The sequence below is a fragment of the Dreissena polymorpha genome, chromosome 2, assembly GCF_020536995.1.
Source record: "Dreissena polymorpha isolate Duluth1 chromosome 2, UMN_Dpol_1.0, whole genome shotgun sequence".
In the NCBI taxonomy this organism is placed as follows: Eukaryota; Metazoa; Mollusca; class Bivalvia; order Myida; family Dreissenidae; genus Dreissena; species Dreissena polymorpha.
Window position 1 is genome coordinate 50151177 of NC_068356.1, and position 15176 is coordinate 50166352.

General features: G+C 32.0%; 1 protein-coding gene across 1 annotated transcript in view; it reads left to right on the plus strand.

The window, feature by feature from the left end:
- The window catches only part of LOC127869728 (receptor-type tyrosine-protein phosphatase kappa-like), an 18846-nt gene extending 4588 nt beyond the window's left edge, over nt 1–14258 (plus strand). The window contains exons 5-22 of the mRNA XM_052412385.1: nt 1642–1762; nt 1969–2018; nt 2127–2353; nt 4279–4360; nt 4970–5046; nt 5441–5477; nt 5758–5855; nt 6349–6471; nt 6713–6867; nt 7406–7541; nt 7811–7924; nt 8215–8317; nt 8543–8616; nt 9900–10028; nt 10343–10474; nt 12605–12741; nt 13727–13862; nt 14178–14258. Coding sequence (XP_052268345.1) covers nt 1642–1762; nt 1969–2018; nt 2127–2353; nt 4279–4360; nt 4970–5046; nt 5441–5477; nt 5758–5855; nt 6349–6471; nt 6713–6867; nt 7406–7541; nt 7811–7924; nt 8215–8317; nt 8543–8616; nt 9900–10028; nt 10343–10474; nt 12605–12741; nt 13727–13862; nt 14178–14258 — 2012 coding nt within the window. The remainder of the gene's footprint in view (nt 1–1641; nt 1763–1968; nt 2019–2126; nt 2354–4278; nt 4361–4969; nt 5047–5440; nt 5478–5757; nt 5856–6348; nt 6472–6712; nt 6868–7405; nt 7542–7810; nt 7925–8214; nt 8318–8542; nt 8617–9899; nt 10029–10342; nt 10475–12604; nt 12742–13726; nt 13863–14177) is intronic.
- Nucleotides 14259–15176: the final 918 nt, after the last annotated feature.

The window sequence follows — 15176 nt, forward strand, 5'->3', positions numbered from 1 at the left end:
TATTCTCCTTTTCCAATTCTTCTTGACAGTTTTGTTAATTGTAATTTTAATAATAATTGGCACTTTGTAAATTACGATTTACAAAATATGCCTTCGTAAAAAGTGCACGACTCTACTATATATACGATATTAGTGAATAAGAAACTTGCCCTACATCGTTTTCCTCTATTAGAATGATGTCCACAATTAAATGATGAAAACATCCATCATTCCTTAATTATATTTGTATAGGTTATTATTTACGTTTCATTAAACATAATGCGAAAATGACCGGTATAGTCTTGCATGTGAGAAAATATGTAGTCCTTGTAAAAACAAGGTGCCATTTACAAACTGTCCGGCGTATGCTCTGGGGAATGTGAAACCGGATATAATGGGACGATGTGCATTGAAGGTAAACTACAAGCCTTGTTTTGGTTTTTGCATACTATTCAGAACGTTCTATATAACAATTCGTCATAACAATATTTTGAGGAAATAATTGATATTAACACGACGCTGAATTGTTTGCATTTATAAAAGCATCAACAAAAACGTTCACTAATAATCAATTTATGTTGAAAAACTCTCTGTTAATTTATGCTGATATGTATACAAAATATATGTTATGTAACTCATTAAAGTGAGGTAGCGATTCCAGTGCTGGAGCGACGGCTAGTTTAAAGCTTTATACATTTTCATTTTAACGGTTAATTTCGCAAACAATCTAAAAAAATTCGTCAGGGCTTATATCAGGTTATTGAACAACAATACTTCAATGATCTTAAATAAACGAGTGACCAGAATGCATTATCGTAGTAATTACTGAATATGAGAACACAGCCTTTTAGTACAAATTCTCTGGCGCTGACAATCTTATAAATATAAAGGGGCACACATAGACTGTATTGATGTCGAGAGTTGAGTGTGAAACTGCTCTATCCCTCAAGCCTTATCATTATAGATTCAATTTTTGTCATGCTGAACACGCACTAAACATCGTTTTTTGACGCACTGTAGTATCCCTTTTTCATATCCTTTACTTCCCAACAATAGAAAGTCGATTGAATAACATATTGATGTAAATGTGAAACCTGTTGGTAGATTGCACGTTTTCTAAATTTCAAAGTTTCAGACCTACCAGTGGGAAATTTTATATTCAAATTGATTGGCCGCTTACAAAGGTCAGCGAAGTTAAAAAGCTGGGTTTAAATGCTACGCCGAAAAAGATAAAATGATTGTTAATAAAATAATTTTAACGACAAAACTGTTTCAAAGCAACGTATTAGAATTTGGTCATGCTAGTTTCCAATATTCTTGTTCATTTTTTGCTTAACAACGATCACAATCTCTTCTTAGAATTAATACATTTACAAACTTGGTATCCACTCGTTTCGAATGTGATTTCGGTTTGTTTGGAGACAATTGTTCGCAGCATGTGGCGAATGTAGTGGCGCATGTCATCATATAGATGGGATATGTTGACAAGGCTGTGAAAAAGGCTTCGCTGGCGTTCTTTGTATGACACAACGTAAGGAAGGCACAATTCCGTTAGTTCAGTTTTCTTTAAACAATATATTTCTGTATCTTATGCAACGCAATCAGACATTAAATAGAACTAATGTTCACAATTTGGTAAATACATTGACCTCCTGGTTTCAGTGATTCCGTCTAAGCTCATAGGACCAGCTGTTGGTGGTTCGGTTGGGGCTATTGTTGTTATCGCAATCATAATTGTATTTATGATCGCAATTAGAAGGAGGCGTTCAACGCCAACTAAAAGGTGATTTACGTTTTGCATTCTTGTTTCTAGTAAACATTTTCCATATGTTGTATCTTACAGACTCTTAATAGATAAATACACATGTTTTAGTAGTCGTAATAGTTGACACGCACGCAATTATATTAACTGAGCACTAGACTTCAATATGAAGTCACAATAACTATTATTATTGTTTTTAGCTTACAACTGTAAACTTTGTTTTTCAGACATCAGTTCGACGACATTCCTGTTGCAATTCAGAATAACACAGATTTTAGTAAGTTGTCCACTTTGTAAACATAATAAACATGTGTAAATTTGCATTTTTGTTTCCCAAGCATATGTCATATACACAAATATATTGAATAATTGTATGAATTTGCAGAAATCGACAAAACACCGACAACGTCAAAGAATAAACCTCTGAAAGGCCCAACTGGAGCTGTGTATGCAAACACAGGGTCTCCAGAAGAAGACGGCCTTAACTACAACAGCGAACCGCTACATAGAGAACTAAAGCGTACTGAAATACGTCTCATTGCTGTCGATAAACTGCGAAAGTTCGTACGAGACAACTACCAGAACAAAACAATCTTCCAGCAAGAATTCGATGTAAGTATAACATGACTTGGCATAAGTTATGTTCATGCAATGTTGTTATTAATGCAGTCTGCAATATGGATCAAGCATTTAGTTAGTAAACTGTTTTTTTTTACAAATTATTACATATATATATATATATATATATATATATATATATATATATATATATATATATATATATATATATATATATCTAATGATTGACCCCGATTCCAATGGTTAAATCGACGAGTTAACGCGTGTCGTCACACTCACCTGCACAGTTAAGACTCTGCCCATTGGTTGACAAAAAGAGATGCAATTCATATAAGCGGATATAGAAAAGGTTGAAACAATCAACGAAAATGCATTTTTGGAACGATTATATTGTTTTTATTTTTATTTTTTACCAACAACGAACTCGGGAGTAGAACACAATGTAAGAGCTCGGTATGTGGTTACGACAAAAATCTCCATACTTGGAACTTCTTCGCGACCATTTTAAGTTAAAGAATTCTCTTAAATTGAAATTATTTTAGAATAAATTACATTTAATGAACGAAAACAAAAAGGATGAAAACAAATAGATCGATTTTATGTACGCAACATATAGTACCTGATTTGAACCTTTTTTTTGTCTGAAAAAAATGTTGACACTCTTTGTTGCAGCATTTCTATCCCGGTGTTTTATTGCACTTTTGTTCATTACAACACGATTATCTCGTTATGATCGGATACTGTTCAGACAATTATAAAGAAAACATGGTGTCGTAAACCCTGGAACATATACTTGGGTCCCTGCATAAACCATATGTTGTAGACGAGTGTCTGATCATTAAACACAATTTATGATACCTCAATGTCATCCCTTGGCATATTAAGCAGTCATTTAAGCCAAATTTTAAAGCCAAAATACTGAACAGTTGCTTCAATAAAATATTGAAACATTTAAAATAATGAAGACATTTTCAGAAATGGACTAACATGAACTAGTGTATATATATTAGCTAGTAAAACAGTGTTTAATAACTATAAATAAATGAAAAATATTGTGCAATTTTACGGCTACGCAATTGAGGTATTTAACGGGTACCGACAAATGTAAACTCCGCTATAACGTGTATAGATTGTACGTACCTGCAGTGTACGAAACACCATCATGAAAACAAGCAATCACAATAGGTTAAAATACTTGCGTTAACTAAATTTAATATATAGATTTATTGATCATCAAATGCTATTTTTTTATTACTCCTTATCACTAGTAAAGAGATTTCAATATACATGCAAAGACAGTTCAATTTGCATAATATGCAGAGTTCTTTTCCGTAAGTATGCTAATATTTATTAATATTGTCATTAAATGTAAACGAAACGAAAATGCATTCAATGGGAAAAAAAAACACAGAATTAAAAAAGTGTAATGTATTCCGCTTTTTAGGGCTGTGTTTTATAATTGTTATGCACTTTCGATCGCTGATGAAAAATAACACTATCCACACCACTTATAATTATAATCAAATGCATATATAATGTTTTAATATTGTTTAAATATCATTTATTTAAGTCTTACTATCAGAAAGAATAAGGCTAATTTATTGGTTTGTTTTGTGGAACTATCAGTATTTAGTCTTTCGACCACTTTAACTCTATGCTTATTACTACTTCGCATTTTTATGAAGAGGAAATTATATTTGTGAATGTACATTTAGTGGTACTAAATATGATATATTTGCACTATTTCTCAAGAGATTTAATGATTATTTTGGATTTGTTATCAATTTATGACTAAACAAAAGCCCTTTATAAATGTTTTACGATACTGCAACCAGTGTTTTTTCCAACCAGTCAGTGCGCATGCGCGCAAAATCCCGAATGTAAACAATTTAGTCGTCTATAAACTAGTTTAATAAAAGCAAATCTATCGTTTTCGTTTTGATAAATACTTTAAACAGAAAATACCATATGGTCTTCAACATCCGACGATTGTGGCATCTTCAGCCACGGACAAAAATAGATACAAGGAGATGTATGCATGTAAGTTATATATTAGCAAGATAGAAAAGCAAAGACGCTTTATATATACAGTATTAAATAATATAACCTGCTTATTCAAGTGTTATAGATTGTTAATATATTTCGTGTATACCAAATGCATAATGTCTTCATTATATGACTGCGATATGCATGTATGTAAGCGTTTTAATAATAATAATAATAATAATAATAATAATAATAATAATAATAATAATAATAATAATAATAATAATAATAATAATAATAAAAACAATGCTATTACTAATAATTATTATTTATATTATATTTATTTTGATAATAATAGTATAATTATTATTGTAATTAATAGTTTTCGTATTTTTCTTCTTGTTGTGCTTTTTGTAATTGCTATTATTCAAATTTAAATAATAATAATATTATTACTATTGTACATGATAATACTACTATTTATGATAACAATATTTTATTTCTTTGTATGACAATTTTGAAGAATACCAATTTTATAATAATGATCTAACCATCGTTGAAATACATGACTATAATATTATTATCGCAATAAAAAGATCGAACTCTTTTAACAAAGGTATAGCGTTTAAGAAATATAATTGGATCACGTTTTTGTTCTTGCAGACGACCATTCTCGAGTGATTCTCAGAAGAATCGCCGATGAACCACATTCCGACTACATCAACGCCTGCCATGTCAATGTACGTGAGACATTTATGGTTGACAATGAAGAGCTTAAAAATAGTGCATTATACATATTTAATGGATTTTCACTTGTTAAATGACCTTGAAACAAACAATATAAAGCCGAGTTATATGAAAAGAGCCTAAACAATATATTATTCAAAAAAAGTTAGAAGCGTTGTATAAATGAGATTAAGTAGGAACCATCACTCGGTCAAGTATTTTGTGGTGTAAAACATGTGTATGAAAGAATAATTCCATTATTATACGTTAGGCATTATTATTCGAACACGTTTATACGTAGTTTGTTAAGATGAATACCATACCAAAGAAAGTGTTAACGATCTTACTAATTTATTAATGTCATTGAAATAAAATATATGATCAGTCTGTGTATATGTTTTTGTGTAGGGCTACACGGAAGAAAAAAAGTATATTGCGTCCCAAGGTAAAACAGTTTCTATACATGTATTAAAACATGATATTTTCATGTCAATGTATCGCGTAAATAGCTGATGATAATTCGTGTATATGTATGAATACATAATAAAACTTTATAAAAATTATCGGAGGATAATTTCGCTAGTATTAAATGTTACGGCTGATCGATTTCTTAACAATAAATGACAATAAAGCAACAGAACATTACACCATATACTACCAGAAGGAAATGCTTTGTTAATTTGCCAGTATGCTTTGTATAATTCCTAAAACTTGCATGCCTTCAGGTCCGGTCAACCCAATGGTAGGCGATTTTTGGAGAATGGTGTGGGAACAAGACGTCTGTATTATAGTTATGACTACGAAACTCGTTGAAGAAGGAAAGGTGCGTGTACAAATATCTGTTTCTGACTTTGAAGTGAGGGACGTGTACTCGAGAATTCTTTGGATAATGTTATGTCAATTGTTGAGTACAAAACATGAACATTCGAATACATGTCGTTATGTCTTTTTTTTCCATCATTTGTCATTTTGAGGATAAAAAATATAATGTAGTATTCGATGAACATAAACAAAAAAGTTATTTCGACGCACGTCAATCTTATTTTATAAAAGGTCACAAGTATTCCGAATTAAACTGAAATAAAGATTAAATCATGAGATTCAAATAGAAAAGCAATGATTAAATATGTCAATTTACGTGAGGGATATGACTTTTGAAATTTGTGAAATGTTCATTAAGAAAGTTATATTTAGTTATCACTAAATTGAGTGCAACATACATCATAACACACCTGTAGTAAAACTACATAGAATTTATAAAAAACTCAAGCATTATCATTTTGTAATCGTTGTTTATATAAACTTGCGAATTTCAGATGAAATGTTTGAAATACTGGGGCGAAAGCAAACCGATAATACACGGCACCTTTGCGGTTACACTTTCAGAAGAAAAAGACTATTCATGTTATACAATTCGAACGATTACTTTGCATGAAAAGGTTTGTTTTGATTCTTGTATTTCCATTTTCAAATCTTAAATATAACAATGGCGAAATGATACTTTCGTTTAACGACACATTCTTCAATAAGTAAAATATTTCGTCTAATAGTTCGATTGATAGTTTTATCGAGTAAATATTGTTCCGAGCGTTACAATATTGCTAGTGCGTAGATATTTGCATAATGTCTTATGTGAAATGAAGAATAAGTAAAAGTCTATAAATGATCAATCGATTGCAGGATAAACCACACGTTTCTCGCATCGTGACCCAGTTTCACTACACTACTTGGCCCGATAAAAGCGTGCCAAACAGCAGCACAAGCCTCGTTCAATTCTGGAGAAAGATTAGGTGTCAAAAAAGAACAACCAAACAAGCATGGCTAATACATTGCAGGTAAAATAAGAAGTAACACTTTCTTATTTCGGACTGTTGTTTAGTGTGTGCGCTGGGAATCATTTAAATTGCTGCACATTAAGACGTTGTATGTGAAACACTACTCATTTGATAACACATCTTAATTAATGGTTTCGATTTCGTTTCTTGACTATATCTGGTGTATCTTATATCCTCCATGCCCGTTTTGGGAACACGTCGGGTAAGATGTTTACTTGGGAGAAAAGGAAGTCGTCTATTGATCTGGAGGACAACAGGTCTATATTCAAATCGTTTGTGTTTGAAATTCGAATACACACGATATCAAGAAAACATTTGCAAATATATCTTGTTCAAAAGTGTGCATACTATATGTTAGCAATAGCGTACTTACATTAAGCAAAAATCTACAACTTCATTAACCTAAAACTGCCGGGCAATTTCATTAATCCTGTACCTAAACAAGAAATTCGAAAAATGGCATTGGTTAACATTAGATTGGTTTGATTACTTATAGGGTTTTGAATTAAGTAACGATTGTGTTTGTTTCTGCTGTCAGCGCTGGTGTTGGGCGCACCGGGACCTTCATTGCAATGGACTATCTCTACGATCAGGGAAAGGAGACCGGGAACATTGATATCCCACAGTGTGTGACCAATCTGCGCGCTCATAGGGTCAACATGGTGCAGACTGTCGTAAGTGTACCCAGCCGATAAGTAGTTTCGTGATATCTGAAGATTGAACACTTGTTCAAATCTTTGTTGTTGTTTTTCACAAATACGACAATCATACAAGTGTATTGATTGTCCTTTTTTCACTATAAAAGAGGAATCTTATTGCATGAAATAAGAAAAGACATACGTCAAGACCGCGGAAGATGTTCGTTGTACACCGTAATTTAGTATAAAAGCGATAGAATAGTTTTTTATTAAAAAATAATTGTCAAGATCGGTCATCATTCCAGAGTCAGTACCGATACCTGTACAAGCTGATTCTTGAAATGTTGGTACTGCCTTCCCAACCCGTGACTACCGAGCAGCTAAGTGGAGAGAATATGGGGCTCAAAGAACAGTATTTAGTAAGATTGATAACAGGGAATACAATAATTACCCGCGTTTTATTAAGACATGTTGATAAGGTCGCATTAAGGTTTCTTTTCATGCGTTGTAGGGCACATTTTAAAATTCGAAACTACACAACATGTGTTTTCAAAGACATATTACTAAACATAAACTTTCCTTTGGAAACATGTAAAAACAGAACCATCAATGCAAACCAAAAGATATAACATTGATAAAACGCATTAATTATAATATTATTGTGAGCGTTTCATTTTTTAAATATCTCAAAAATCGAAACATGTATCAGGATTTAAGCACCGAGGAGTCACTGTTTCCAGACGATAACACCTACTATTCGGCAACGACCAATGAGAATCAGTCAAAAAATAGATCAATGGACATCCTGGCTGGTATTAAGAATAATACGTACCCTTATATATAAACTAGATTGCTCTGGTGGTTTTGTATTTTTCTGTATTGATGTGAATTTAATGTGTTTATTGACAAATTGTTTAAATTCGGCATGTTTGTTGAAGAGTAATTACATTTAAACACACTATTAATTGGCGTTACATTGTACATAAGACCTAATGTGATATATGTGCTTCTTAAATAAACATGTAATTAATCCTCAGGTGATAATTATCGCCCATATTTGTCATCACACATTCCGAACACGACCGATTACATCAATGCTGTGATAATGCCAGTAAGTGCTAAACAAATTGTATTATATATTACATATTACTTGCTTCAATAGTGTTATTAATTATATCTGTTTCAATTGTATACATCTTTACACTTAAATAACTATATTAGTATTCGTCACACCTGGCAAATACGAATGTTGTTCAAATCTTGATTGACTACGATTTGTTATGATTTGATTTGGTCTGCCAATATTCAAAGACAGTGTTTTGTACACTATAAAATAATGTCAATATTTAACATATTTATAGGTATTTAAAAAAAACATGCACTTTAAAACCGCTGTCTTGTTCTTAGTTCACTTATGTTAACAAATGTACATGGACGTTTGCAAAGGAATTTGTATACAGCTTAAATATAGATGACTATGTTCCATGGTACTATTTTTTTTCTCGTTTGCCGATGAATCAATTTTGAAAATAAGAAATTACAATCTATTAAATAGTGATTATAGTTGCTGCAACCATCGTTATCTTAAATAGCCATCATCCGTATCCGTATAAGGATAATATGCTTCAAACGTAACCAAAATCATTTTTTGGCATTATTAAAGATAAAAAAGACACTGTTTAGTTAACTATGCAAGTTTCAATGAATAATCAAAGCCTAAAGATCATAATTAAACCATGGTTGACCACTGTACTAAATCATGTTTTATAAACCACACGGTCTATGATATATTTAATTGTAAACTATAAGACCAAGAAAAGTATTTGATCCAGGTCTTAAACATCATGATCAACCGTTAGTCGACAGTGGCTCTATAAGGCGATTTAACACGTTGCCAAAAAACATGTTTGACAAGTGCACTGGTTTATTGTAAAATACTGCCTATGACAGTAGTGATGTTATAGGTTCTGCTCTGTATATACCTCCAAATGTCATATGTAGTTTACCCAGTTTATTATGTGTTATATGACATTCATATATGTTCTTATGTGTACTTGGAAACTAATCTGAAATATTAAAATAACACATATAAAGTAATAGGTACATATAGTTAATGAAATTAACATAACACTCGATTAATCACGATGGCTTAAAGACCATGTTTAACTATAGTCACCTAGGCGATAGTAGCGTCGTGCAACATGATGGGCATGGGCAATTTTTAAATCCACGACGGTCTGCAACCATGTTAACATGTGTTGAGTTTGTTTTTTTCACTAAAGGTCCAAAGTTTGTTTCTTATGTTTTGTGCTGCAAATATGAATTTAAACGTTTAAATCGTATTTAATAAAAACGCTTAGATACATTAAATACTAATCCTTTGATTTGATTCAGAGTTACAAGCTGCCGACAAGATTCATCATCACACAAGCTCCTCTAGAACAAAGTTTTGTGGACTTCTGTAGACTTATATGTGAGAAGGAAATTGAACTGATTGTTTCCGTTGATGATTCCATGTCTGAGGTGCACAAAATACGTATGTTCTTGTAGGATGCACTTAAACCCGATTAAAAATGGTTGTAACTCATTGCTATCACATTGTTATGCCCATTGCAAGATATGGGATAATGGAAGCAACTTAAAACGACTTTTACAAAACTGAAGTCTATTAATAATATTAGCGTATGTTGGTAATATAATTAAACTACAGCAAGATTGGCAGAAAATCAATTATTGTTTTCCATAAAACATGTGATCCTTTCTTGGAATGGTTAATGTTAAACAATACGGTTTAAAACATTAAAATAAAGCATTGGAAATGTGTAATTTATTTGCAGGAAGAAAAATGTCTTCCAGGCGAAAACGAAACAAAGTCGATTTCTGGTATAAGATTGACTGGTGTATCTTGTGAACCGAAAGACGGACCAGACTTTTATACAGGATCGTTTGACCTTAATCTTAAACAAAGGGTAACCTTTGTCCCACTTCCATAAACAGTTGACAATTTATATAACTCAAAAATACTTGTTTACGTCTATTTTAATTATGTATTTCTAGCTAAGGGTTCACGTGTCGAAGGCAGGACAGCACAGTCATTTGACGATGATAATCTAGATTCAAATTGGGCTATTTCGTAACAAGATTTTGATGCGAAGTATTCACAATCAACATTTAATATAGTTTAAAGTTCTTAAGATTCTTTGAATCATTTTTTTACGTTTAAATGTCACTGTGCGAATTGTATGCAATACCCAGAGGTCAAGGATAATAAAAACAAGAACTAGAACAAATAGTTTATTCACTTAAGCATTTACCAGCTCATCCTGATTAATATAAAAACACTCATACATGCTTGAAAAATATAGTAATTAAGATAATAATAAATAACTCGTGAGAGTGTTGTGTGTTTATGTACACACTGAATTAAGTATTCATACTCAACCGAGGAAACAGCCAAAAAATCACTTTCATTTGATAATCATTTTATAATACACTGAAAATGTTAACACAAATCGGCGTCAACAGATAAAAAACAGAACATTAATTTCATATCAAACGGTAAATAAATAACCATTATAAACGTTGAGTTAAACAAGAATGAAATCATTTCTTTGCTTAAAGCATATAATACATTAAATTGCGAAGGGTACCTTTATTATTACTATTTAGGAGTTTCAAAAAATTATGCATACTTGGTCTTATTGAATGATGTTCGATATGTATTTGGATCTTTCTTCTAAATAAAATGGACATCTGAATAAAAAGTGATATTTGTCTTCTAAATTGTTAAGATTACATGAAGTTCAAATACTTTCATTGCTGATTATGTTATAATGTCTACCAGTTTCAATTAACAGATAATGTGACGATAAATGTATTTTAGCAATGATGTTTTTTATTGTCAATGGCATCTAAATACACAGATCTTTCAAATGCATGTCTAAGATCTTAATAAAAAAGTAATGAAATTGCACATTTACTCTCCACTCAGATACATGCTGATCTCTGAGTCTAGTCATTAACAAAGGAATAAAACTTTCAATAACAACTGACTCAGGAAACAACCAAACATCTGTAAATCCTGTTTGTTTAAAAAAAAATGCAATTTAACGAAAGGACCAATTAACAGTTTTATTTTGTGTTTCAATTTCTAATCTTTGCATATTAATAACAGTAGTAATGATACAATTTCCTTTTTCCTTTTGGTGAAGTTTAAAAAATATATTTAACATTTCTTAAGTATCTTCCAATGTATAAAGGAAATCGACCAAGTTCAGCATAAAGATTTAATTTGTTGACAGTTTTACATTTATCAGTCTTTGACAAAACGTTCAGTGAATACGTTCAATATTAGTTGTCGCAATAAATTCACATACTTCGCAGTTATAATGGCAGGTATAACAAATGAGCCCCCACATGACAATACAATACGAAGGTAGTTAAAATTGCTAAATATTTCAATATATTTGTCTTTGTAGGTCCATTTGTATTTTTGCTTAACGCGCCCCCATTTCGAAATACCATTATTTTTGTTTTTTCAATATTAATTGGATATAGGACAAATATCATTTTATAATAACTAATTAAATACCTACAATTTGATCATTCATTCTGGTATACACTTTTGACGTTATGTAAGCTGTTAGACTCCTGTTCAATAACGTTCATCCGCTCATTTGTCTTTCAGTCAGCCCAAAATGAAATACTTCAACAACACGTAAAACATTATCGTGTGGCACTTGGACATATTTAAAGTGAAAATTGCATATTTTGGGCGACCTGTAATTTCTGCAGATGTAAAATGTCAGATGGCTGTTACTTAAACAGAAGTACACTAAGTAACTCAATTTCTTCGAATGTACATAAGACATAATCATGAACACGCGAATAGCACTTTGACGGCAGTAAAAAAACTGCTGTTCACTATTTCATTTACGAATTCATTCGTCTGGCAAATTGAAAAAAAAAATATTGCTAAACTAAAGACGTGGTCAGATAAAGTGCTATTTCCAATTGTTATAGATCGTGCAGTGTTTGTCGTACTGTTTTATGACCCCATGTTGTCCGTGCAATAATGCTAAGCAGTGTTGACTTTACAGACACACAGATTTTCACAGATAGTGTACACAGGTTGGTCGGAAAACATGGAACTGCCCCAGAGTCCTCGATCATTTATGGATCTGTTGCGCCACGTACGAAATGTTACAAGTGAAGCACCCATCCTAGTCCAATGCCTGTGAGTTATTTAACTTATCCATGTATACACATTTAAGCTTACCCTAACAATGCATTGCATTATGTATAAAATGAACTTGCATATTTGTTATTCAATATAGTGTAATAAATAATATTACATTTTAAATGTTTTAATAATTGTTTAGCTGATACTCGGCCATTCGTACCATACTTATTTCACATACTCAAAATGGGACCTGTATACATTACTACCTTGGGATAGTGTCAACACGAATCAACCGAGATTGTGTAATTAACAATTCTGATGTATTTTTTTCTACCCCTATATAAACTTGATCAAAATATATCGACATATAGCACAGGAAACATCCGTTTTTGAGATTTACACGGTTTACTTACAAACAATGTACTGGGCGTGGGGAATAATTTATTCATTAAATACGATATTATATCAGATTGCATCAATGTAGTTAATACACATGTGCTTCTGAAATTCTGCATAACTTAAGACAAGGATTAATTTCTGTATTTTTTAGAACTGTCTATCATAGATTGTATTGATATTCGTACTGTAATTCTCATATCTATGATATTGCATGCTTCGAACTAGTACTACGTTTTTTTTCAGCAGACTGGAAGTAGTTAACAGTGAACCGAGAATATAACACATCATTATTATGAGAGATTTAAACTGACTGCTGTGATGTGTATGGGCCATTCTCGTTGCAAATGGGGTTTAAAACATGTATGAACAATGCCGTGCCTGATTAGAATGTGCAATCCGCACAGGCTAATCAGGGACGACACTGACCGTTTGTGTGATATTTATCGTTTGAAGAAAGTCTCTTTTAAGCAAAAATCAAGTTTTTCCAGAAAGTGTCGTCCTTGGTTAGCCTGTGCGGACTGCATAGGCTAATCTGGAATGACACTTTACGCACGTGCATTGAAACCCTTTTTCACACAGCAGTATCCATATATAGTTAAGAACTACTCATGAAACGATTTTACATATCATGTATAAATAGAAATGGTGCCGACAAAAGCGGTCTGTTCGTGGTGATATGGACGCTTCTGGAACACTTGGAGATTGATGGTGAGGTCAGCATACCACGTGTCGTCAGGCACCTGAGGCTGAGGCGAAAACAGATTGTACCAACCTTCGTAAGTTGTAGAGCCTGTATTAGTACAACTAATACTCGCAAAGCAGAGAATTACTCAATGTCCCGTATTGAGATACTATTTGTAAAACAGATAATTTCAATTGTTTAATGTTTGCTGACAGACTGACCGGACAGATGAGACCTTAAATGACTGGCCCCGTAATTGTCAGTTTAGACACAGTCATGAACTCAATCATTTGACTTCCTCGCATTCGCAACTGTTTTGTAGCTGTATCGTATTTTTGACATATTAACACGAGTCAGTGTGTGTTCCGATTATAAAATGATTTGAAGTAAAACAATGTGTATGTTGTAGGACCAGTTCAAGTTTTGTGCAGACTGCATTGCCAAAGATGATGCGAACACATACGTAAATTTTCAGAAAAAGTCGTCATAGATATTACATAAAAATAAAAACATGTGTTGAATGTTTGTATACTGGACACGGAATATATGTCATTTTTTGCGTTCGCAAATGTTTAATATATTACACCGTTGTCGGTTTGGAAACACATGCTTAATTTTTAAAGTGTTGAGCAATTTTTTTTTATTTTATTATAGTTTACTTACATGTGTTTGCTTCGTTATATTTGTTAATTTGTAACCAGACATTGTAAAGGCATTGTGTATTTTAAATGTTTTAGCTAATATTGCATGCGTTTTTATTTGATTGTTTTCACTTGTCAAAATGAAAATTTAATTGTAATATAAAAAGTTCACCTAACAAATTAAGCATTTAATAATATGTTTTCCGCATTTGTTATCATTACGTTATCACACAAAATATGGAAAAGTGAAGTACCAGTAATGAAAAACAACACCATTGCGATTAAATGGTTCACGATGTTAACTACAGAAAGTTTTGGAAAACATCCATGAGAATACTGAAATGTCACGCGTTTAATGATCTTCTTGGTTCGTTCATTTGACGAAAACACTTAACGGTTCGCATTTTAATTCATCATGTTGTTGTGTACATGCTGTACTATGTGTCTTTCACAAGCTAGTTGACACTATAATGCAGTTGTTCTACATTTAAACTGGTATATAAATACCGCTAAAAACATTCAAAATGCATTGACCTTGCCTATCATGATAGCAACAATACCCTCTTAGTTGTAAGCTATTATTTGGGAGTAGGTTGCGAAGTTGCACATCAAAATCTTCTGTTTAAAAAAAAATAAGTGTATTCTTAAATAAAGTTACATCCACCGATTTGATTGATTTAACGCATTCAGAACGTCCATCATATACATTAAAACTAAAACGTGTGTTGTTTTTTTTAACGTAAACACTTTTGTTTTTCAAAAATTGA